General features: G+C 47.6%; 1 protein-coding gene across 1 annotated transcript; it reads right to left on the reverse strand.

Moving 5' to 3' along the window:
• Nucleotides 1-1,087: 1,087 nt before the first annotated feature.
• Nucleotides 1,088-15,642, reverse strand: Spry4 (sprouty RTK signaling antagonist 4). The gene is made up of 2 exons (XM_042692222.1): nt 15,487-15,642; nt 1,088-5,530 (listed from the first exon to the last, which is right to left on the reverse strand). Exon 2 carries the CDS (start codon nt 5,481-5,483, stop codon nt 4,584-4,586), a length of 900 nt encoding a protein of 299 aa, XP_042548156.1. The 5' UTR covers nt 5,484-5,530; nt 15,487-15,642; the 3' UTR covers nt 1,088-4,583.
• Nucleotides 15,643-24,547: the final 8,905 nt, after the last annotated feature.

Consider the following 24,547-nt stretch of genomic DNA (forward strand, 5'->3'; position numbering starts at 1 on the left):
CCTGTTGGATGGTCAGGTGTAAAAGAGGGCAACCCAAACCTGTCTTTACTCTAGAAGTTTCCTTTGTGCCTCTTTGGAAGTAACCAGGGGATACTTGGCATTCTTTGGCTATTGCCAAAGCTTAGATTTCATAAAGATCTTCAAATACCATAACTGATGATCACAAGATAGTGACTGAATCTACAATTTCTGATCTCTCCCTTCAAATCCCTCAATACCATTGCTAGTAAACTGAATTTCTCTGAGGAAATGAAAATGTACTCACAACTATGTCAACTCAATCACTGGGCTGGATGCCAGTGGCTCCTACTGGTAATCCTTGCTAATCCAGAAACTGAGATCTGAGTGTCGCTGTTCAAAGCCAGCCTGAGCAGGAAAGTCTGTGAGACTCATCTCCAACTAACTATAAAAAGCCAGAAGTAGAGCTGTAGCTGATGAGTGCTAGCCTGAGCACAACAGCTCAGAGACAGCACCCAGGCCAAGTTCGAGTCCCAGAACTGCCCCCCCACCAAAGTGGTTGAATTTAACTAAATTTGAGTACAAGGGGGAGGGGAAAACAGGAATCATATGGAAAGACCTATGAGGACAGGGTCTTCAATAGTAGCTTTGTGAAAAATCAATAGATGGAACACTTTATAGGAGTCAAACGAACCATTTTTAGCCAATGCTAAAATTGTCTAAGGCTTTTCTGACTGGATATTTTATTTCTGGTTGGCTTTTTGAAGATTGTAGATTTGGGGGTACCAAGAAAGAGTTACAGAAATTTTAGAAGACAGACCGATCACTACTGTTTTCTACCTCTATCTCTTCCTAGTTCTCAAGCTTTATCTGTGTTACATTCATCGGAGGGGATAGCTAACCCAGGAAGAGCATACAGCACCTAATATTAGGAAGTGGTATTTAGCTTCCCAATAGAGTTTTCCTTCAATAGTTTTAGGTCATCCTAGAGTGGGAACAAGGGTCTGACGTTAGCACACTTTATTTTTGTTGTTGGGTTTGTTTTTGGTTTTTTAACATCCCTGGGACTTTGCTGGGGGTTATCACCAGAGTAAAACACGTAAACACACGAGAAAACAGCAGATCTGTATATATTTAACAATATATATTTATAGATATTTTCTAGATCAGTACATTCAGTTTTAACTTGTTTTTTTCTTCACAAACAGAAGAACTCTTACAATAGTAGACTTTCTAAAATAAATACTATTAAAATAGAGCTTCAAAATAAATATTCTATACAAAGGAAACCTTCTGTGGTAACTTTTGTGGTGGGGTAACAGGGGAACTATAGTGAAAGGTGAAAATAAAATAGGAATGTGGTGGCAAGGGAGCTGGAAAAAACTTTACCTTTTGTAACACGAAACCAAACTGTAGGACAAGGAGAAGGAAAAGCAATATAAGACATCGCACGCAGTTACCCACAGCAAAAAAAATGGCAACGCAAGGTTTGACTTCCACTATGACAGTAAGCAGAGAAGACAGGGAAATGCTCACCAAAGGCATGAGCCAGAAAAAGCTGGTGCCCTAGCGATGGACAGTACTAAGTTGTGCTGCTAGCACACCACCAGACACTTGCTGGGGCAGCACAGGAGAATGTGATGCTTCAAGGTGGCAGCCACCTGGGTTCAAAGGGTCCATTCCCAATAGGGACTGGTCTTCCTTCTGGAGTCTCTGAGGAGCGTCTCCGTTGTACACCCTGTCATTTACCGGGGAAGCCTTTGTTAGCTTGGACCCAGTCCCCAGGGGGCTCACGGAACTATTGGCCTCCACAAACTCACCACTGGTGGGGTGAGAACCAAAAACTATTACCAGCCCCAGGCACAACTACCACCAACCCCAGGACTGCAGAGAAGCAAGAACTAGCTGACTTTTCGACATAAGCATAACCCAGCCAAGCAAGCTGCAGGTGACAGGAAAACAGCCAGCCAGCCAGCCAGCAGTATCTACAGAAATGTGTCCTGTTTCTGCGTACTTGTTCCCTCGGCGACTCATGGGAAGGAATAGAGGGCCTACAGGGCCTCTTCCTCTTTTGTCAAGGAGCCAGAGAGAAAAAAACAAAACCAAACCATGATGCTGAAGGAGCATGCTACCCAACAGAGCTGGAGAAGAAAGGACGCTTGCTTCACTCATTCTCTTACCACAGAGCATGTGGGTACCAAGGTGATTCTTGGGGAAGAGTTCTGCAGACATTTGGCAGGTTAAATGCAAGTCAAACAGGTAGGAGAGGAAAATAAAAAAGCAAACCAAAACCCACAAAAATCCGTGTTTACAACTATGTACACAAAAAGTCAGGGTTCAGGAGGCCTCTACTAGGAAAGAGGGTCTACTGGTAGAGGGTCTGTGTGTTTTGTGTGTGTGTGTGTGTGTAACATGTGCAATGTGTGCAACACAGCTTATATAAATCAATTCTCCATAGAATAGGTATGTAGATCAAGATCACGACAGTGTAACTTGCCACTGTATCAAATTTCCTGGAGATGTTTGAGGGAGGGCCCTGGGCAATATTCCAAGGCCTTCTGGAAAAGAGTGCACACACATGTGTGCTATCATTTGGAGGGGGGCACATCTGCACACCTCATCTAAGGAAAACATCTCCAGCCCCCTTCAGTACATTTCCAATACATTCAATTAGTGTAAAAGTGGTTGGCTGAAATGTGTTTTTCTACCATTCCCTCCTATTTGTGCGAGAATTATCTATACATCCATCACCATCTGTGGCCAGGGTAGCTATATGAATTAGCTTTAGAGACTGAAGATGCATTATTTTGTACTTGCCTTTTACAAACCAGCAAATGTTACATAAATAAAGCCAAAAATAATAAGACCCTCCCTTCCTCCAATCAATAAATATCTATGGTTACAATTAATTTATCCTAAATCATAAGATGTTACTTCTAGCTTCCAAGAAAGTATGGGGAGGGGTGTCCTTGAGAAGCATTAGGTACATGCCACTTACAGTTACCTGCCTCCTTGGCCTGGCCTCCTTCCTGGAGACAGCTCAAATTAAAATGCTATGCTCTGCCTAATTGCTCCCCATTTCACCTGGGCCATGTTTTCTGACCCAGGCCACTTCCTCTCATTAGAGGAGAGGGACACTACCACACAAAGCAAAAACCTCACATAAGGGTTAGGGGAAAGGACCAGACACATTACAGCTTTTGCATGCAACAAGTACCTACCCACTGGACGTGCTGCACTTTCTGAGTCCTTTAGCACCTTGAGAGAAAGAGTTGCTACGTCTTTGGGGGCTGTTGGGGGAAGTGTGTGCTGTGCACAAAAGCAGGGCTCAATCTCAGTGGCCCCTGGAGAATCATTTCCCCACCCTCTCAAGCTTTTCTGACTCCCCCTGCCGCCAGGGCTTCCTAACACACTAAAATAGACTCTGTTCATCATCTCTATTTACATAAAGATACAGATGCATCGCTATACACAAAAGGCTATGACAGCAAGCAGCAGAATCAGAGAAGGTAACCCAGCCCAGTTTGGCTCAGCTGTCATTCTGCCAATGGGAGACGCGGCCTCTTCTTCGCCGTTCAACTCTTCTTGGTGGGCAGGGAAATTGTGCTCCTTGAGGTTTATTTGCCCCCAGATTTTGAAATCAGCCCTTCCTGGGGGTGGTCCAAAAGGAAGCAAGTTGTTATTATCACTGTGGATGTTGAGAACACTGTTAACATCTGGTTTAATTATTCTATAAAAACATCACGACTGGATCCAGAGACCACAGCCCCAAACTCATTGGCAAAATGATATTTGGTCTCGCATGTGCCACCCTGGTCTTCTCTGCCCATCAAGTTTCTGGAAAGAATGTTTGAGGAGAGAGAACTCAGGACACACAGCAGGCAGGCGAGTCTGTGACTTGGTGGCAAGAATCAGGACGGTGTGATGATGAGCAGAACACCCCCGAGTTAATGAGCAGGCTGGGAGGAAGGTATCACTGCACAGTGGCTCCCAAATCCATCATGTGACTGGCTCTGGGAAGGCAGGCGCAGGAACAAGGCTTCCACTCACCAGCTATCCTCTGTTCTCAGCAGCTCCCAAGTATATACAGTAGGGATCCCTAGGGTGCTCTACACCTTCCCCAGGGAGGCAGCGGACAGTAGGCATGGATGGAGGAGAAGATAGAGAAGTCCAGGATCCCAGGGTCATCTTCAAAGTACCCTGGCCTTCAGTTAGCCAATTCCTCCCAGGAGTCCAACTCCTATGAAAGCCAAAGACAAACGCAGAGTGGGAGAAAGGAAGGAGGAGGGACTGGGAAGGCCATCAAGCAGCTGCAACTTCCAAGATTATGTCCGCATCTGTGTTCCCTCTTCTAAAACAGAATCAACAAGCTCGCCCCGCCCCCCTCCTCATCACACCCTGCATGGTCTACTTGACACAAAGTTCCAGGACCCTGAATTCCCCCACTGTCCCCATGTGTTTCTTCATCCTTTTGGGGGGAAAAAAAAAACAGAGAGTGGGTGGTGTGGTCTCTGCCTGCTTCTTCCCAATCGAGGGAGGAGAACAGATGAGCAGGGTCAGCCTCAGGAGGCTGGCAAGAGTGACCCACATTTCCAGGGGCAACATCGAGGCTTCGACCCGAAGTGTCAGAAAGGCTTGTCAGGCCTGCTGGCCACCGCATCCATGCTGGCTGTCTTACAGATGACGCTATTCGTGTGCTTGCAGCGGCAACCGGGGCGGCGCAGGCGGTCATAGCCACGCTGGGCCAGCTTCACGCAGCCTGTGGCAGGTAGATAACAGAGTAGGCAGGGCAGCACCACAGAGAGGGCACCCATGAAGGACCAGCGGGCACAGCAGTTGGAGCGGGAGCAGGAGCATGGGTGATCAGCACAGGAGCCCTCATCGTCCTCATTGGTGCAATGGTAGAAGATGCCCTGCACCAGGCACATGCAGGTGCCATAGTTGACCAAGGTCTGGGCGGAACACAGGCACTCCTGGTTACAGACCCAGCAGGAGGGCAACGTCCGAGGGGACGCACACTCCTTACATTTACACTTCCCACAGGCCTCACACAGCAAGAAGTGCTTGTCCAGCTCTGGTGGGAGGGCTGGACCCTTGAGGTCCAGAGGCTTGCAGTGGACGACCTTTGGCTGCAGACGCACAGCTCTAGGTGAAGCCTGCTCAGCCACAGGCGGTGGAGCCATGTGATCTAGGAGCCGTTGGTCAGAGGAGGTGCTGCTGCTGCTGCTCACGGAGCTGGGGCGCCCACTGAAGGAGATCCAGTGATGGGTGACATCCTGGTCACAGCGGGCAGGTGTGGGGGCCAGTTCCAGAGCCCCACCCCTGGTCCTCTTTGGACCAGTTGGGGGAGCCAGGCCAGGGTTGTCTATGTAGTCGTTCTCCACATGGCTGGTCTTCATCTGGTCAATGGGTAGGATGGTGAGCGGGTGCTGCAGCCGGCTGTGGGGCATCCGGCTGTCAAGAAGGGGCTGCACCATGACTGAGCTGGGAGTCAAGGGGACACTCTGCGGGATCGGGGGCTCCATGGGGCTGGAGGTCCTGGACTGCTTGGAGAAACAGGCTACTAGGGATCCTGGGGGAGGGGAGGGAAAAGAAGAGAGAATGGGTTCCAGGCATCAGTAATGTGGTTATGTTAATATAGTTCTAATATACCCCTACACACACCCCATCTGGTGAGAGGGTGCTAAATGATTAACCTGATAACAGCAGTAATACTACTGGTAGAAATAACACTTTGGGATGAGGATGTAGCTTAGTTTACCTAGCATAAGCAAGGACCTAGGTTTGATTCCCCAACACTACAAACAAAACGAAACAAAACATAAGGCCCACTATTGCTAGTTTTTGCCAGTACTAGGGGTTGAACTCCAGGCCTGAGCACTGGTTCCCTTTTTTTCTTTTTTTACTGGTCCTGGGGGTTGAACTCTAGGCCTAGGTGCTATCCCTAAGCTTCTTTTGCTTAACGCTAGCACTTTACTACTTAAGCCACAGTGCCACTTTGGGCTTTTTTGGGTCGTTTATAGAAGATAAGGGTCTTTCGGACTTTCCTGACAGGGCTGGTTTGGAACTGCGATCCTCAAATCTCAACACCCAGCTCTCCCTAAACTTTTGCCCAAGTCTATGCTCTAACACTTGAACTACAGCTCCATTGTCAGCCTTTTTTTTTTTTTTGCTAGTCAGAGATAAAAGTTTCACAGACTTTCCTGCTGGACTGGAAGGATCCTCATGGATCCTACTATTTCAGCCTCCTGTTTATAGGATTATAATAGATGTGGGCTGCCAGCACGTAGCATGAATGAGTATTCTTGAGGCCTCATCTTTTTTCCATCGGTAAAAAGGATTGAATGAAACTATACCTATCTGGTGCATAGCACGTTTCCTGGCATACAGCAAGTACTCAAACAGTTTATCCTGACCTCAGCATAAAGTAGTTTAGATATCTTGAAAACTTGTAAGCCCTGGTGCCAAGCATTGTACTGGGTACCAACAACAATGTGGTGAACATGGATTACCCCATGTGCTCCATGGAGTTTATCAGTTGGATAAACTAAACAAAAGCCTTGATTCCAAACATTCAGAAGAGAAGGAAGGGCTGCATGGGATGCCTGCACATCCAGGATATTAACTTATCACTACCACTTCCAAGTGCAGCAACCTCTAGCAGCTAATAACCACTGGGTAGGTGAGCTTCTGACGACTTGGATGGGAAATCCTCTCAAGGGGCGCTCACATCACCTATTTCCAAGTGCTGAGCTGAACATTCAGCCTAAATGCTATTTACTAGAATAGCGAAGCCAACCCTGGATCAGTTTCTAATTTCACTGAGAGAGTGCAATTTGAAGCTGGCATCCGGCCAGAGATTCAACTGCAGTGCCTGACACGAACCCCAGGAAGTCACTTCAATCAAAGAGCGGAAACGACTTGGTTCAAATTTAGAAAGTGCACATTGTTTTCTATTAGAAGTGCCATTTCCTTGCCTGCTGACCTTTACATTTGGAATTCGGATGGAGATCAATTTAAAGAAATAGCAGCAGAAGGCCAAGACCTCCGCTCAAGGGGGACACTATTTGGAATCCAGGGAAAAGATTAGACTCCAGGAAGATTCTACCCTGAAACCTAAGTATCTCCAGGGGATTGGAGAAGGGAGGATGGAGAAGGGAAAGATGACAGTCTTTTTGTGTGTGTGTGTGTGGGGGGGGGGGGGGGAGGGGGAAGTGGAGTCAAAACCACTGGGTTATATGCTTTGGGTGGTGATGCCATTAAGTGCTTTTTCAAGATGCTAATGATGCTATAATTAGAAGAACTGCCCCTGCCCTGAATCTGTTAAGTGGATCTTGTATCAAAGGTTTCCACCTCTAGTTTACCCCCAGATTTCTGGGGGCCAGTGTCCCGTCACAATATTCCAGTCACTAGCTCCCTAGGACTCATCCCCAGGACTCAATATTGTATTTCCTCTGCTAGGAGACAATAGTTGAATCAGAAATAGTTCAAATTGCTGGGGAAGACCTTCCTTAGATAGTTAACCTAAATGAAAAATACTGAAAAGCATTAAGGGTGAGGGGAGTTATCCACAGGGCTCTTATCTGTGTATTATCTATATTGCTAAATGCAAAGAATAAAGTAAGTTGTTTTTTACAAGGCTTAACACACAGCCAATGGATGTTTCCTAGTCACACGGGGCACCACCATTGGCTCTGCTCCCAAGGCTCTGCCTACTTAAAAGGTGCTGAGTTCTTTACAGTGTCTTCGCATCTTTTACCTAGTTGGCAGCTCCTGCCCTAAAGTTCTCTTCAGATGAAACCTGAGCATCATCTGTGATTTGGGAGCCTGCCTTGTGCCAGAGTTTACCTTAAGTATCTGGCAGGTCTGCCACCAATGAGTACTCATTTGCCAAGGTGGCTTCTAGTGAAAATCATGTGGTCAGAACTTGACAGAAGAAGGTAGAAAGTATAGGGGGAGGGGAAGTTCCAGGGAATGCTTTCTCATTCTGTTCACATACTGAGGGTTCCAAGGCATTACTTTAAAAAAAAAATGAGGGGCTGGGAAGATGGCTCAGTGGTAGAGTGCTTGCCTTGCATGCCTGACGCCCTGGGTTCGATTCCTCAGCACCACATAGCAAAAAGAAAAAAGCCGGAGGTGGCGCTGTGGCTCAAGTGGTAGAGCGCTAGCCTTGAGCTAAAGAGCTGAGGGACAGCGCCCAGGCCCAGAGTTCAGGCCCCACGACCGGACCCAAAAAAAAATGAGTCTGGAGTCAACAGACCAGGACTAGGAGTCCCAGGTCCCAGTCCTGGGAAGGGTCTTTGGCTAGAGAAAAAGCTGGGATGTGGTACAAGAATGGAAAATTGAGGTTGAAGGCATGGCTCAAGGGGAAGGGGGCTTGCCTAGCAAGGGCCAGGCCCTAGATTCAAGTCCCAGCAACATTCCCCCACCCCCAAATAAGAATGAATAATGCCACGGATAAGAATGAATAATGCCACGGATAAGACTGACAACAGTCAGGAGGTACCTCAGCCAGAATGCTCATCCTTGCTCTAAGACCACTTAAGTCTTTCATTGCAGATGCGCAAGTTAGGAACACTGTGGGTCCTGCCAACAAAATGTCAGCGGCAGTTTCAAGGAGCTATATGCTACCCAAGTAGCTAGGGTTTTTGTCTCAGAACTAGGACTAAGATTGGTTATGCTATAGAAAAAGTGAAGGTACTCTCTATCACCCAAGCAGACTATCCATTCTGCTTTAGTAATTCAATATCTGAGGCTCTTTAAACAGCCACTTTTCCAGCCAATGAAACAAAGAAGCAGGGGCAACTCTCAGAGTTAACAGGCTCTGGAATCAGTGGGCAGATTCCCCAAATCCTAGAAAAGTCTCACTAGGAAGCCAGTAAGAAGCAGCCACTGCAGGCACTGGGGTTCCTGGTATTAGCAGGTTCCCATCTCCCTTCCCACAGGCAGCTGTCAACATCTGAACCTGCAAGTGAGGCCAGCCATGTAGTTGGGGGTGGGAGCTTGGCCTACAATGACTCAGCTCCCTCGGGACACACAGCAGCAGAAGGCATCTTGTACAATGCTTCTTCTGGTTACCAGCTCAGCAAAATCCAGTGGCTGGCCCAGGGCCTATTAGGCCAGTTGCCTAATCTACACAGACCCTCCACAAGACAGCCCTCTAAGAACCTTTACTGAATTTTTTGTCTGATGAAGAAAAAACAACTTCTGGTGCTGCCTGTTTGATAAACCCTCAGCATAGCTCTGTGTCTCAAAAACAAAAAAACAACCCAAGTGTCAGTTGGCTTAAAAGATCACCTTCCACTCATTGAGACCTGCCCAACTCTCCAGGCTGAGAACTCCTATGAATCTTTTTTTGCCAGTCCTGAGGGTTGCACTCAAGGGCCTGAGCACTGTCCTTGAGCCTCTCTGTGCTCAAGGCTAGCACTCTTACCACTTGAGCCATAGCACCACTTCCGGCTTTTTCTGTTTATGTGGTGCTGAGTAATCGAACCCAGGGCTTCATGCATGCAAGGCAAGCACTCTACCACTAAGCCACATTCCCAGCCCCCTGTGGATCTTAAGTGCAGTTTAATATATACCTCTGCTTCCCCTTCAGGGAAGGAAGAGATTTATAACTGCAACAGGAGTGGAGACTATGTCTCCTATGCAGGCTGTTGGGAAGAGCCTGATGGCCAATTTGGAAGGCTCTGGACAAAAATGCAGCCAGCATTGCACTTAGCTAAGGCAGCACCTCTGCCACATTTTAGGTGGTGGCACATGGATTGGTAGGAAGCAAGAGAACTTTCACCTCCACTTAACCTTCTAATAATAAAGAATAATTATGGAAGCAGCTAATATTTAGGGAACATTTCCCTTTGTCCACTCTGCTACAGAAGCTGACAATGATTTGTTTTCTCCTTTAATCCTTCCATCAACTTGGAGGGCAGTACCCACTTGGCATTTAATCCTTCCATCAACGTGGAGGACAGCACCCATTTGGCAGAGTTAGAAACAAAAGCACAAGAGATGGGAGAGTGATAGCAAGTGATCACTGGAGCAGGATTGAATCCCAGACAGCAGAGGCAGAGATTGGCTGGCACAGAGGCCTCTATAACCCTGGGTACTACTGAGAAGGGACACAAGCACGGATGATTTTCAGAACCAAGAATTTCAGAGCCAGTTTCCCTCAGTGTGCCACCAGCCCAAAGACAGCCTCCTCCACCCTTGGGACTGAGCCACTCAACCAGCAAGGAAATGAAGGCTATGTTTGTAACTTCTGTCACTTAAGGAAGACTCAGAGCCCAAGTTATCTTCACTCTCACTTCTGGTTTCTTTGCCATACCTTCTGACATTTTGTCCTTCAAATCAGACTGGTCTCTCACTTGTAGAATTTCACTGCAAAGCAGTCTTTAAAGGGAAACCTTGGGAATCCCCTCACTTTCCCACCTATCAAGTGGAACTTCCAGGTCCCTAGGGCACCTTTATTGATAGGTTTCTAGGACAGACCTGTGAGAGAGGTGTCAGGTACAAGAGAGGAGTCCCACGATATTGACTCAGCAGGATTTCAAAAACCCTAGAGCAATCATCCTTGTCTGACCCCTAGTACCACTTGGAGGGCTTACTGAAAAAAATCAAGGGCCATGTTTAGTATCCAAACTGGGGTGGATGATGCTTCTTACCCACCTGCACCCTTCTGCTTAACTCATCCTAGAAAGAGCAGCCAAGAAATACTGGGAAAACCTGACTATTGTACTATGAAAACTACAGGTCGGCTAATGACATACTGGCAAGAGGCTCTGGATGAATGGGCATTTTCTGCACTGCCCCATTCAGTCTCAGGCAAGCATTGTTTAACCCTTTCACAACTCAGAATAGAGGTCTCTCCCGTTGCCAGAGAGCCCGCCCACCGCTCTCTACCACCCTGCTTGGTCCTTTGTGACAATATCCCAGTTTAGTTAATTAAGCTACAACCCAAACGATGACTTATTGCCTTAAAAAGACTATTAAAAAAGGGTAAATGAAGACAGCGACTCATCCTTTCCCAAACCCAGAAGACAATCTACTGGGAATGGCCCACATGGAAAAAGAAGGCCTTGGAGCAGCTGGATTTGTCTGGGAATTCATCCCCCTCCCTTATCTTCCTGCTCCTAACATGGCACTTAAGATCACGTCTGGCCATACACATAGGCTGCTAAAGATCATCACTTGCCCACTTACCAGCCCTTTTCTTTTCCTTCTTTTCCAACCCATCAGCTAAAATCCCAAAGCCTCAACATACCACACCACAGATGGGAATCTTGAGGTACTTTGACTTTGAACTATCCTAATCAGCTTCAACTTTCTGTGTCACTGGATAACCCTTCCCCCCCCTTAATTGTCTGCAAGAAGCAGCAGAAAGAGGTGTCAGAAGCTAAGAGTGAGAAATGAAGAGAACCACTGGTAACCACGGAGTAACTAACTACTGGGCCAATCAAAGTGTACGTTGGGACCAGACACCTAGCTGGAAAGAATTCTTCCCACAGATGGACATCAAGATCTCCACTAAGAAATCCAAGATATGAACTGACAAGAATAGATTTCAGCTTACTCTTGGGACAAGGCAGGAAATGACTTCCCCTTCCCCCAGTCTGAAACAGACAGACTACCCAACAAGGGAATCCACTCATCTGCAAGTGGCCACCTGCCCTAAAGGGCCCATCTGTGCTCCCTCCCCAGCTCCTAGCTTCCTCCACTGACTAGGGCCTGTCCTTGGAAAGAACAATCATGATCACAGCTGAACCGTGGAGCCTCTTAAGCCCAGCCACATGTCCCGGATACATTCCCCCCTTGTCAGCTGTCCGGATCTGCACGGTGGCCCCAGACCCCTAAGAGCCAAGAATACCCTGAGTCTTTCCCATTAACAGCACCCCACAACTCTTGCAGTGTTCATTAGAATTGCCCTTAAAACTCAGCCCTCTCCTAGCTCACCTCAGTACTGGCAATTCACAAGCAGCCTTGCTGGCCCCTAGGTTACTTTGTTCTGATTGGGTTTATGTGGCCACTCATTTGCTGTTAGATTAGTCTGAAGGAAGGAAGCAGTTTTATGTATGTTGATCTTCAATAGTAAAATGCTATTCCAATGAGAATCTGTTTTCCCTCTATCTGGAAAATCCAGGTTGGCCATGAGATGGGACTCGATCCACTCTAGTCATTCTCCTTTAAAATCCCTGTTGTGAGCTGGGTGCCTGGTGGTTCACATCTGTAATCTTAGCTACTCAGGAGGCTGAGATCTGAGGATAACAGTTCAAAGCCAGTCAGGGCAGTAAAGTCTGTGAGACTCTCATCTCCAAAGTAACTACCAAAAAGCCAGAAGGAGCTATACTCAAGTGGTAGAGCACTAAACTTGAGCCAAAATAAATAGATAAATAAATAAAGCTCAGGGTCAGCACCCAGGGCCTGAGTTCAAGCCCCAATACTGGCAAAACAAACAAGCAAACAAGCCACATCCCAAGCCTGAAATTTTCAAGCACATCTAGAAGCTTCATCCAGAATTCTCCCTCAGGCCACAGGTAACGTTCACCTCTGTAGAGGCCAGAAAACACCAGATTCAGAACCAAATCAAATGCTGCGACTCTTAATTCTGAGCTTCCCTAAAAAAAGGCTGCTCATTCCAAGGCCTGCATACTAACATCCAGACCTCTCCTGGTCTGATTTAAGAAAAGTGCTGCCCAACACTGGTGACTCAAGACTAATCCTTAGCCAGGAAGCTGAGATCTGAGGATCATAGTTAGAAAGCCATAATGGGCAGGAAAAGTCCGTGAGACTCTTATCTCCAAATAACAGTAAAAAGCCAGAAGTGGAAGTATAGCTCAAGTGATACAGGTTGGATACATGCCTTGGAGTAAAAAGGTAAAGAACAGTGCCTAGGTCAAGTACAAGTCTTAGTACTGGATGCACACTTGCAGTGCACGCACACACAAATGCTGATAGGGAGTCCAAAACTTGGGGCTGGAAGATGCCACCTAACACTAAGGGACATCAACAACTAGAATTAAAATTTAGCATCAACTGGAATTAAAATATCTGTATGTGACCCAAAAGTATTGAATCCCAGGTCTTTCAAGGACCACGTTAGAAAAGTACCAGTGAGTAATCTCATTTTTCATAAATAGCTTTCACATTTTGCTTCATTTATTATTTGGTATTATTCAAAAAAGCTAGCCAAACATAGAGTATCAGAGTATATCAAGCTCATTAAACTGTGGACAGGGGGTATGAACTGGGTGGAGGGTGATTTGAAGAATGTTCCATTTCTTACCAGCTCTGGAAGGATAACTGGCCAAAAAATGCCTACCTTCGCCCAGACTGACCAAGTTTAGTCTGGAACTAATCTACTCTTACATGTTGTCTCTTCCCATTAGGCCCAACCAAAGCTCCTGTGAAAGGAAATCTGGGAAAGAGTAAGGGCAGGGCCATGTCCATCCAACAAGAAAGGGAGTGGACTACCAAGTTCACAATCTACAATGGAAGGCCACTAGTGTCATTAAAAGTTTCTTTCATCTTAGCTAGCCAATATGTGCTCTCCACATTTCAGAAATGTGCTATCAAAATGCCCCCTCCCTGTCCCCTACCCACACAGCTCAGTTGTGTGGATTAGGTTAGAAATCTCCAGGTTCTAGCCACCATGCGAAAACCTCTCCCTAAGAATGGGAAACAGAGGAAATGTATTTCTCAATGGCTGGCTATCTCTGCTGCTTTCTCACCCTTCAGAGAAAGAGAGGGAGATTAGGCTACAGCTCTTCCTTTCTTAGACGGCCAGGGCTCCACACTAATGGGGGTTGGGGGAGGGCGAGAAGCTGAAAGTTTTAGATGTTTATGTTCCATTTGTGTGAAGATTGGGAGAACTCTAAACATTGTGAAATCTACCAGTGCAATATTGAGCAGGGCCTAAGGCCAGAGGGGACCTTATTAAGAGATTGATAACCCTCTATTTCCTGACCTCTCTGAGTCTCTTGCCTTCCATCTTCGTATCCCTAAGAGGCTGGGTCGGCTGGCTAACCAGACAGACAACGCTGGCTTCCACCCCTCCAACCGTTGCAGGTTCCCTGACCTCTCCCCCGCAATGGAGAGAATCACGCCACTAATTTCGAGGCAGAAAAGAGGGAGCGCTGCCACTGGATCTGGGGACCCCACCGAATCTACCCTTTCCTTGGAGCACACCATGGTAGGGGTTACCAGGGAGCCTTCTCTGCGCCATAAGGAGGCCTCCTTGCCTTCAACCCAAGCCTGGTAACATGGACACCCGGTCAACAGCTGTGAAAGGCAATCAGCAGCTCTCCCCTCTGCTCGCCGTCCAGACTCTCAAGCCCACGGATAGCTCCATCCTTCAGCTCTTCAAGCCACGCAACCATTTCCCACCTCTTTAGCCTCCCCTGCCCACAACCCCCAGCCCCCAACCAAAAGAATTGAGAAACCGTCATCTTGCACAAGAGCAGCTACTGTCTAAATGCTTTTTGATCGTCTGCATGGAGGGGTAACTGGACACAGCCCTGGCCTCAGTGATGGAGCCAAGCGCCAGCTGCCGTGGCTGGCCAAATCCTCTCTCACCCCTCCCCAATGCCCCCCGTGGCCTTACAGATTCAAAAATGTTCATACCTTCTCTATCCTCGCCTCTCCGTGTTGTCAAGCCCGGTACCACCAAGAAGGAAGGAGGGAAAGTAGGAGCCTTATCTCTCCTACGCAGGCAACCTCTTCCTCCAGCTCCCACACGCCCGGCGTTATGTAAACGCACCTTCAGCCCCCACCACAGCCCTAGCCAGGCCCAGGGGCCCTGGAGCCTGACACAGTTCGATGCCCAGGGATGGAGAGGGGCGAGATGGCCGAGAAGCCTCGGACCCCGCAGAGGCCGAGGAAGGAAAAGGGAACTGCAAGGTAGTTGCACAGCTTAGAATGCTGCAGCCGAGCAAAGGTCAGACTGCCAAGAGCCGCCTCGCCAAGGAGAAGGAGCAGAAATGCCCAGTCCTTGGCCGGCTCCGTGCTGACCATCGAAGGGGAAGCAGAAAGAAGAATCCCAGTCGGTCCAGGGGAATGAAACGTCTACGTCGAGCATAGGCCGCTGCGGCGGGTAGGGGAGACCCACGGCAAAGCTGGCACGGTGGGCACGGAACCTCAGGGTGGGCGAATTGCCCAAGGCGAGGGCGCCACCCCAGAACCTAGCGGTGGCTGCGGACCAAACCCAGAGCCTCCAGTTCCAGCGCCCGAGGCGAGTAGTGGCAGAAGGAAAAGAGGCCAGGCCAGAGGCAAACTCCCGGGACACGCACGGGGCTTCCCGAGTAGCAGAGGGCGGGGAACACAGGCTTGGCAGTGCCCAGGGGTCCGACACGGAGGTGCCAGAGCGCGAACACCGCCAGCACCTTACCCCGAGGGCGCCAGGGAGCTGCGGCGCTCCGCAGAGACTCCGGGAGGCTCGGGCCGAGGGAAGGAACACGGAGGCGCGGCTAGAAATAGCGCACCATTTACCTCAGCCCGAGGGGCAGTTTCGGATCCCCAAACCGGCCGTAGACTTACTTTGAGGAGCTGCAGAATCACAAGCATCGCTCCACGGTCCGGGTAAATCCCTCCAACCCGGGCGGGTCAGCCGCCGCTGTACTCGCAGACGCCAGTCAGAGGAACCGGCAAGGTTCCTTGGGTTCCGCAGCGCCAGCTCCGCGCTGTCAGCTCCGCTCGCTGCCTCCCCGGCGGTGTTGCAACCACTGCCTGGGAAAATGGCTTTTTTATGAATGGGAGGGAAGAGAGCCTCAGTGCGCATGCGCGCCGTCTGCGATTCTATGAATGGGTGGGCACAAGAGACCCTGTGCGCGCATGCGCTGCGCTTTTTTTTTTTTTTTTTTTATGAATGGGGGGCCGGAAAAGAACTTAACCCGTGATTGCTGGGGCTGGTTCTTGCTCCTCCAGGGGCCGTCGTTCTTTTACAAAGAGGGGTGGAGGTTGTTGTTGGGTTTTTTTTTCTTTCTTTTTTTTTTTTGGTGTGTGTGTTTTTTTCTTTTTAATGAATGGAGGGCGGCGGCGACTACTGCAGCTGGCTCAGCTGCGCGGGCTGCACCCCCTCCCAGCCTGCGAGAGGAGGTAAAGGCCACCTTCACGCCGCTGCGGGCCTAGGCCAGGACCGTCGGTGTCGCTAGAGGGTGGGGGGCGTTGCGGCCTCCCAGTAGTCCAGAGCAGAGTGGAGGAGGACACACCTAACTGTATCTCTGGCTGCCGCAGGCAAGGGGGGGGAGGGAGGGAACGGGAGGAACCCTACTGGGGACCTTCTCCTCCTTTAAATCAGTGGCGCCCCGGGACGTCGTGGGGTAGGGACCTTCAAATTGCATTAGCCAAAAATTAAGAAAATGTATATATCAAAGGGGGCGGGGAGGGGGTGGCTGAGTGAATCTGGCTCCCAGAGTTGTCTTTCGGGAGTGTAGACCCACCCTTCCCCCACCCACTTCTAGGGTGTGGACAGAGACTGGCTGAGGCCCCTTCCGGCTCCTGCATCCCTCCCCCCCCCCCCGGGCGATTCTGTCTTTCAGAGCTGGAGGCCTGACCCTTACCTCCCGGCGCCCCGCCTTCCCCCCCCTCCTCCCCCAAAGCAATGTTCCCAATGCGGTGGGCTTCTTCCCGCCCTCTAACTGCCCTCGCTTGGTGCCCTCCTCTCTATTCTGATCCCAATTCCAGCCGTCCTAGGACGCTGGCCTGAGTAACCTCTGCCCATCGCAGGCTTTCGGCCCTTGGCTGCTGTTAAGCGATTTCCCCCCCAACACCCAGTTTTCCTCCCCTCCCCTAAAGGGAAGCTAGAGCTGCGGTGAATTGGCCAGGTGGATGGGTGGAGCCGGGCGCGCCTAGGATGCTGCTGGGGTGGCCGCGGGATTAAATAACAGGGCTCTTCAGCGGTGGAGGAAATGGAAATGGCCAAGGAGCCTTTCTTTGCGTTAATAGGGTGGAGCGGGGGTGGGGTGGGGGAAGGGAGTAAACCCAAGCTGGCGAAAGGAAAAGCCCCCGCCATTAGGCCTGACTCTTGGAAGGCTGGGAGCCCTCGCAGCAGGCGCAGCTCCGCCCAGGAACAGAGGAGCCACCAGCCTCCCGGGATCCTGGGGTAAAGGGTGGCTTTGATGAGGGGATAAGAGCTGGGCCCAAGTCTGAATCCCCTGTTTGGGGCTTCCCAGGAAGGTTACGAGGCTGGCTTTTTCTTACTACGCCACAGTTGCACAGCGTTTAGCTGTTGTCTGAGGAACCAATAAAAGCTTCCCAGTCCACGCTAAGGTTTGGCCTGGGGCTGACAGAGACGGCTACACAGAGCAGAAACCAAGGTCACAATGTCCTAGTCCCAGATACCTTCTCACCATTCAGACCCACCTCTGCCTGTGATTCTTATCCAGCCTCGGAGGGCCAAGCAGACTCAGGAAAACAGAGGACCTCAGCCTTCCTCCCTGGCCAAGATTTCTCTGTAAAGCCAAGAACAACTTTTTAGAGGGGAGAGGGGGTAAAAGGGAGGGAAGGTTTATAATGGTTCAGGACTTCTCTGTAAGGGTACTGAAGCTCAGTTTCACTGTCACCATTTGTCAGACATAGAAATCAAAGCCAAGGCCCGAATCTGGTGAATGGAATGCTGATTTTCTAGGACTCTGCAACCCAGTTCCCTCCACTCCAAATCCATCCCAGCATCACAGATCTAAAAGCCCATCCCTTGCATGTCGTTTAAGCAGTTAAACAATGGCAGTTTTTCAGCTGGTGTGTACCCATGGTCCTTGCTCAGTCACAAGGAAAGGATGAGAATAAATAAATCCTTTTCTTAAATTCGGAGGATGGGGGGGAGAGGAGGAAGGTGCTGTTCTGTTTCCTTTATTATGAATTAGCCAAGAGATGGCAGACACTTCAAAGCCTTTTTCTGATTACCAGAAAGAAGAGATGAGGAAACTCCTCTCTAAGGTGAGAAGGAATTGTTCCTGGTGCCCTAAGTAGTGTGTAATCAGTGTATCTGGACATCTTCCTGCTTGGAGCCTAAATGATGCACTGGTTTGGAGCAGTAATTAGGAGAAATTAATTTACTCATCAGTGTGTCTGTGTTCCTGAATGCTGGGGCTTGAACTCAGGGGCCTGGACTCTGTCCCTTAGTTTTTTCTGCTCAAGGCTAGTACTCTACCACTTGAGCCACAGCTACACTTCCAGCATTTTTGGTGGTTGATTGGAGATAAGAATATCAGACTTTCCAGTCCACGCTGTCTTACCTCTCCAAGTCCTGAATTGCTAGGATTACAGTTGTGAGCCACTAGCAGTGAGGAAACACATATCAGTCTTGTGCTGGGGCCTGCATTGATTGGGGCTGGGGTTGAGGAACAAATGCCCCTCCCTGCCTTTGTGAAGCTATTTTGTTAGGCAACAAGATTGTGCTGTTTGAGCTAGGATAAGGTGTAAGATAAAAGTAACCAGGCTATGTTTGAGTGGATGGGGATCAGGCCAGTAAGTGGAGAAGGATTTTGATTTGGGCTTCAGGAAGCATCAGATAGGAATTTGTGCTTGTGACTTGAGAAGTGAACTTGAAAGATTAGAGACGAGACAGCTCAACTCTGGGCATTGGTGGGTCATACCTATCATCCTAGCTACTCGGGAGGCTGAGCTCTATGAAGCCAGCCAGGGCAGAAAAGTCAAGTAGACACACACACACACACACACACACACACACACACACACACACACACGAGAACACCAGAAGCTGAGCTCTAAGGATCACAATTTGAAGCCAGCCAGGGCAGAAAAGTCAAGTAGACACACACACACACACACACACACACACACACACACACACACACACACACACACACACACACACACACACACACACACACACACACGAGAACACCAGAAGCAGGGCTAGAGGCCCAGCCCTACATGGAGAAAAGCCTAGTTGGGGAGAGGGGGTGGGTAAGTGTGCTGAGGTCCCTGCATCCACAGCCTGATGAGTAAGAGAGGGAGGAGTTTAGGTATCATCTAAAGGGTTTTAAGCAGAATGGGACACACAGCTTTAAACCTCTCCAGTGGCCCAGGGGCCTGTGTTTGGGGGGAGAGGGGGCAGAATGAAAGATGATAGGGGTGATGGAAGACATTTGCTTCTAGCAAGTGGAACACGGCACTGTCTCTGTTAGTTAGGCAGCTGGTAGAATAGGCAGTGCCGGCTTTTGGGGTTTTTTGTTGTTGTTTTTTCTACTTCACCTGAGTGCTAATTCCAAAGCTACTGGCTATCCTCCCTAAGTGTAATGTTGACCCTAACAACCTTGCATTCCCACCCGTGCTGATGACAGTCTAGTCACCCTAATCCCCATACAGATGTTACCTCCCTCCTGAGGGTGACCATAGGAGGACAATAGGTTCAGTTCTGGGATTGGAGTTAGTGTGAGTAAGGAGGGGCAAGAATTCCAATTTGACAACACATTTTAGAGTACTTACTCTGTGCCAATCCTTTGTGCTCATGGTTTCATAGGTAATACTGCTTTTTTGTTTTGTTTTTCTTATTTGCTTTTTGTTTTCCTGGCTGGGATTAAAGGAATGTGCCAATACCCCTTGCCCCTTCTTATTTATTATTTATTTCCAAGGTTTCACTACCTACCCAGACTGACATAGAACTTACTATGTAGCCTACGGTAGCTTTCAGTTATCAGCCCTCGGGCATCCATGCCAACTGGGTGCAGAGATTAGAGGCATTAGTTGTGTTGCCTGGCTATAATTTTGCTTGAATTTGCGGGGTTCCTGTGGCTCACACCTTTAACCCTCGCTATTCAGGAGGCTGAGTTCTGAGGCTCGTGGTTTGAAGCCAGCCCACAAAGAAAAGACTCTTAATCTCCAATTCCACTTACAAACCGGAAGTGGAGCTGTAGCTCAAAATGGTAGAGTGCTAGCCTTGAGCAAAAGAGCTCAGGGGCAGCACCTACACCCTAAGTTCAAGCCCCCCCCCACCAACAAAAAATTAAATTAAAAATTTAAAAATAAACACATTGGTAATGTTGAGGACTGAATGCACAGCTTTGTGAATGGTAGGTAAGAGCTCTACCACCAAGCTACAGCCCCTGTAATATTACTTTAAAAGCTGTGTCCTGAGTGTAGTTCATTAATAAAGCTTTTGCCTAGCATGCACAAGGACCTGTGTTTGACCCCCAGTACTGGAAAAAAAAAAAGAAGCAGCAGCAGCAGGAGAAGAAGAATTCCAAGGCTCCATTTCCCTTATGTATTAATTGCACACAAAAATCACTTTGTATATCCTGTGAATCAGGTACAGTGCCAAGTGCTGAGGGTACAATGACAAAAGAGACCATGTATGTATGGCTCTGTGGGAAACAGTCAGCAGTAATCACAGAGTGGGAACATGGATATGCCTCCCCACAATATCCACTCTCACCCTTATTTCTATGTTGAAATGAGGAATGAAGCAAAGCCTTCCCAGCCAAACAGATGCAGTCATCTCACCTGTCTCCCCTATATAGAAATTTTGGAACTGCTGTTTCTAGTTAAGAAGGGGGACAGCCAAGCACTGGTGGCTCATACTTATAACCCTAGCTATTCAGGAACTGATATCTTACAGGATTGAAATTCAAGGACAACCCAGGCAGAAAAGTCAATGAGTCCCTAACTCCAATCTGCCAGCAAAAAGCTTGGCTGGAGATATGGCTGAAGTGGTAGTGTGTCTGCCATGAACAAGAAAGCTGAATCAATTGAGGTCCTGATTTCAAGCCCCGGTACTGGCACAAAAAAGACAGACAAGGGGGAGGGGGTGGAACAGAACAGATGTTAAATGAATCATTGATCAAAAAATGATCTAATTATTATTAATATCAGTGATGCAGACCAAGTACAGAGTCCAGGTGAGGGTCTCAGAGTTGCAGAGTTGGACTGTCAGGCTGAGAAGAGCTGTATTCCTAAAGCTTTGTGGCTCAGAGTGTTCACCTCTTTCAGCTCTGGGGGTTAGAGAGCTTGTAAAATAGATGCACACACACTGATTACAGATTGCTGGGGTTAAATTCCATCCTTCAGCTCCAGATCCAAACTTTGTATACTTCAGTTTCCCCCTCTGTAATATGTAAATGAATGGTATTTACCATAAAGTTTCAAGCAAATCTCTGGTGGGGGTAATGTACATAAAGTATTCAGAACAGCACCTGGTATAGTGTTGAAATGTTAAGTACTGCTATGTGCTAGATGTTCATCCAACATATCCACCTACTTTGCTTCCTTCCTTCCTTTTTTCCTTCTTGTACTGAGGCTTTGCTCTACTAGACAGGATTCTACCACTGGGCCATGCCTCAATTTTTTTTTTTTTTTACTGAAGATAATATACAGAAAGAGAGAGAGACAGAGAGAGAGAAGTAGATATATATATATATATATATATATACATATACATATATATGTGTAGATATACATATTTTTAAAATAAGATCTCACTTTTTGCCCACGCCTAGACTGCAGTCTGTCCATTTTATGCTTCTTATTATAACTAAGATTGTCAGATGAGTGCCACTACACCTGGCTTCTTTCTGTTGACATGAAATCTCAAGATGTTGATCCTGATTTCAGCCTCCAGGCATATCTGCATATTTGATGCAAGTGATGAATTGGAATTTTAAGAGGAGTGCCTTTATCTAGATGTGTTAAAAAAAAAAAATCAGAAGGTGGGCTGGGAATGTGGCTTAGTGGTAGAGTGCTTGCCTAGCATGCATGAAATCCTGGGTTCGATTCCTCAGTACCACATAAGCAGAAAAAGCTGGAAGTGGCTTTGTGGCTCAGGTGGTAGAGTGCTAGCCTTGAGCAAAACAAGCTCAGGGACAGTGGAGTTCAGTCCTCAGGACTGACAAAAACAAAACAAACAAACAAAAAAACCCCATAGAACTCAGAAGATGAAATGAGATCTAAAACAGGGAAGCAAAGGTAGGAGGACCACACTCTTAGAGTCCAGCTTGGGCAAAGTTTGCATATCTGAAAGTCAAATAAGGTAAGAGGCCTAGGGGTGTAGCTCAAAGGATAGAGACTTGCCTAGCAAGAGACTTGATTTCAATCGCTAATACTATGGGGGTGAGGGAAGAAATCAAGAAGGGACTTTTCAAGACTTAGAACAGTGATACAGAAAAGAGAAAAGAGAAGTCTCAAGAACAGAAGGATAATAATCCAGGCACTGATGGTTCCCATCTGTAATCCTTAGCTACTCAAGGTGACTAAGATCTGAGGATTGTGGTTCAAAGCACACCCAGGGAAGGAAAGTCCATAAGATATTTGTCTCCAATTAACCACCAGAAAATCGGAAGTAGAGCTATGGCTTAAAGTAGTAAAGTACTAGCCTTGAGCCGAAAAGCTCAGGGAATGGCGCCCAGCCCTGAGTGCAAGCTCTACAACTGACAAAAAAAAAAAAAGAATGAAGAGTGAATAGACATGACGAGTGTAGGGTGTATGCATATATGGAAATATCACAGTGAATTGCATTAATTTAGTCAATTAATATGGTTTAATTATTATAATAAGGTGGGAGGGGGGATAGCTCAGGATTAGAGCATCTGCCTAACTTGCCAAGAGGTCCTAGATTCTATCCCAGCATTATACCTTTCAAAACAAAAATCAAAGTAAGTTTTCCTTATTAATAAATACCTTAAAAAAAACCTGTGATGTAATGCTGAGTAGTGAGCACTGTTGTATGGTAGATAAGTAGGATCTGACATGTGTCTGGTAGATGAGGTGGCTCCATGTAATGCTTTCCTTTTCTTTTTCCTCAGTGCTCGAGGGACTGAACCCTAGCATGCTTGCCACATGCTAGGCACAAGCACTACCAAAGTGCTATATTTCCAGCCCTGCCTGTTTCTTAATTTCTTCAAGCTTCCACTCTAAGAAGGGGACAGACAGATACTGCACCCTTGGCCCAGGGTGGTTTGGGGCACCAAATAGCATGACAATTTTTAAGTAACAGTTCTGAGCCAGCTGCACAGGTGTTTCTGTGATCCTCTGCAATCAGAGGTGTGTAATAGTGTGTCATAGTGAAAAGTTAGATTCTTAACTTGGTTATGGTAGGGACAGGTCACCAGTTTCCTGCTCCAGGCCTCATTAAAAAACAAACAGCCGGGTGCTGGTGGCTCACGCCTGTAATCCTGCTACTCAGGAGGCTGAGATCTGAGGATCGCGGTAAAAAGCTAACCCGGGGCAGGAAAGACAGTGCGACTCCTATCTCCAATAAACCATCAGAAAACCAGAAGTGGCTCTGTAGCTCAAGTGGTTGAGCTTGAGCTGAAGAGCTGAGGGACAGCGCCGAAGCCCAGAGTTCAAGCCCCATGACCGGCCAAAACAAACAAACTCGTTTTTATTCTCTGAACAGGACAGTGGAATGTTATATGAAAGAAGCTTTCTTGTTTGTTTGTTTTCTTTAATGCCAATACTGGATATTGAACTCAGGGGCTGGGTACTGCTCCTTAGCTTTTTTTGCTCAAGGCTAGCACTCTACCACTTGAGCCATACTTCCACTTCCAGCTTTTTAGTGGTTAATTGGATAGAAGCGTTTCATGTGCTTTTGGCTCCATACTGTGATCTTCAGATCTCAGCCTTGAGTAACTAGAATTACAGGCAGAGTGAGCTAACAGCACTAGCTCCTTTCCCTTTCCATTTCCCTTTTGCTTTCCTTTTTCCTTTTCCTTCCCCTCTCCTTCCCTCTCCTTCCCTTCCTTTCCCGAGACAGGGTCTCTAGATTGTCCAGGTTGCCTTTGACCTTGCTTTAGAATTACAGGTGTGAAGCATCATGCCTAGTTTAAAAAGAAACATTCTTGAAGAACTCTGTTAGTCAAGAATGATTTTCTTGTAGATGATTTTCTTGTAGTCAGATTTATATTCTATTAGCTTTGATAGTAGAATCTGTATTTTTATGAATATATTGTTAGGGCATAGTCCAAATTTGCATTAGTTAAAATTCACATAAAATTCAAGCACACTGTTTCACATGAGAGGGCTAAACCTGACAGTAGATAGTGAACAAAAGGAGAATTAAGTTGGGTGTGATGGCACACACTGTAATCCCAGCCATTTAGGAGGCTGAATCAGGAGGACCACAAATTTAAGGCTAAGCTGGACAATATAAAGGGTTTGATCAGAAAACATAGTATAGCACAGCAGAGTATACTAGAAGAATAGAATAATAGCACTGGAGGAGAAGGAGAAAAAGAAGATAATTTAAGAAAACAATAACAAAATGATGGTAGAGTGTCCCTTTCATCCTTGCTTGCAAATCACAGAAGCTTCTTAGTAACCTGCAGTGATTTATGATTTGGGGGCTCTGGAGCCTCCATAGACAGACTTTGCCCAGGGTACCACCACCTGATTGCTGAGGAATCTTAGGTGAGTCACTGATCGCTTGAGTTCCCTTCCAACCTGTGTACTGGGCATGATGATTCCAGCTCCCTAGAGAAGTGCAGTCTCTTCACATGACAGCACAGGTTCCTCGGGAGAAGCCCAGTTCCTGCCCAGGCACACCCATCTCAACCACCCTCAGGAGACCCACACTTGACTCTCACTCTCCAGGGAAAGGCAAAGGCTGGCTCCACTTTTCTAGCCGACTTCCATTCATGCCACTTCA

The sequence above is a fragment of the Dipodomys spectabilis genome, unplaced genomic scaffold, assembly GCF_019054845.1.
Source record: "Dipodomys spectabilis isolate Male_0828 unplaced genomic scaffold, ASM1905484v1 ptg000147l, whole genome shotgun sequence".
Taxonomy (NCBI): domain Eukaryota; kingdom Metazoa; phylum Chordata; class Mammalia; order Rodentia; family Heteromyidae; genus Dipodomys; species Dipodomys spectabilis.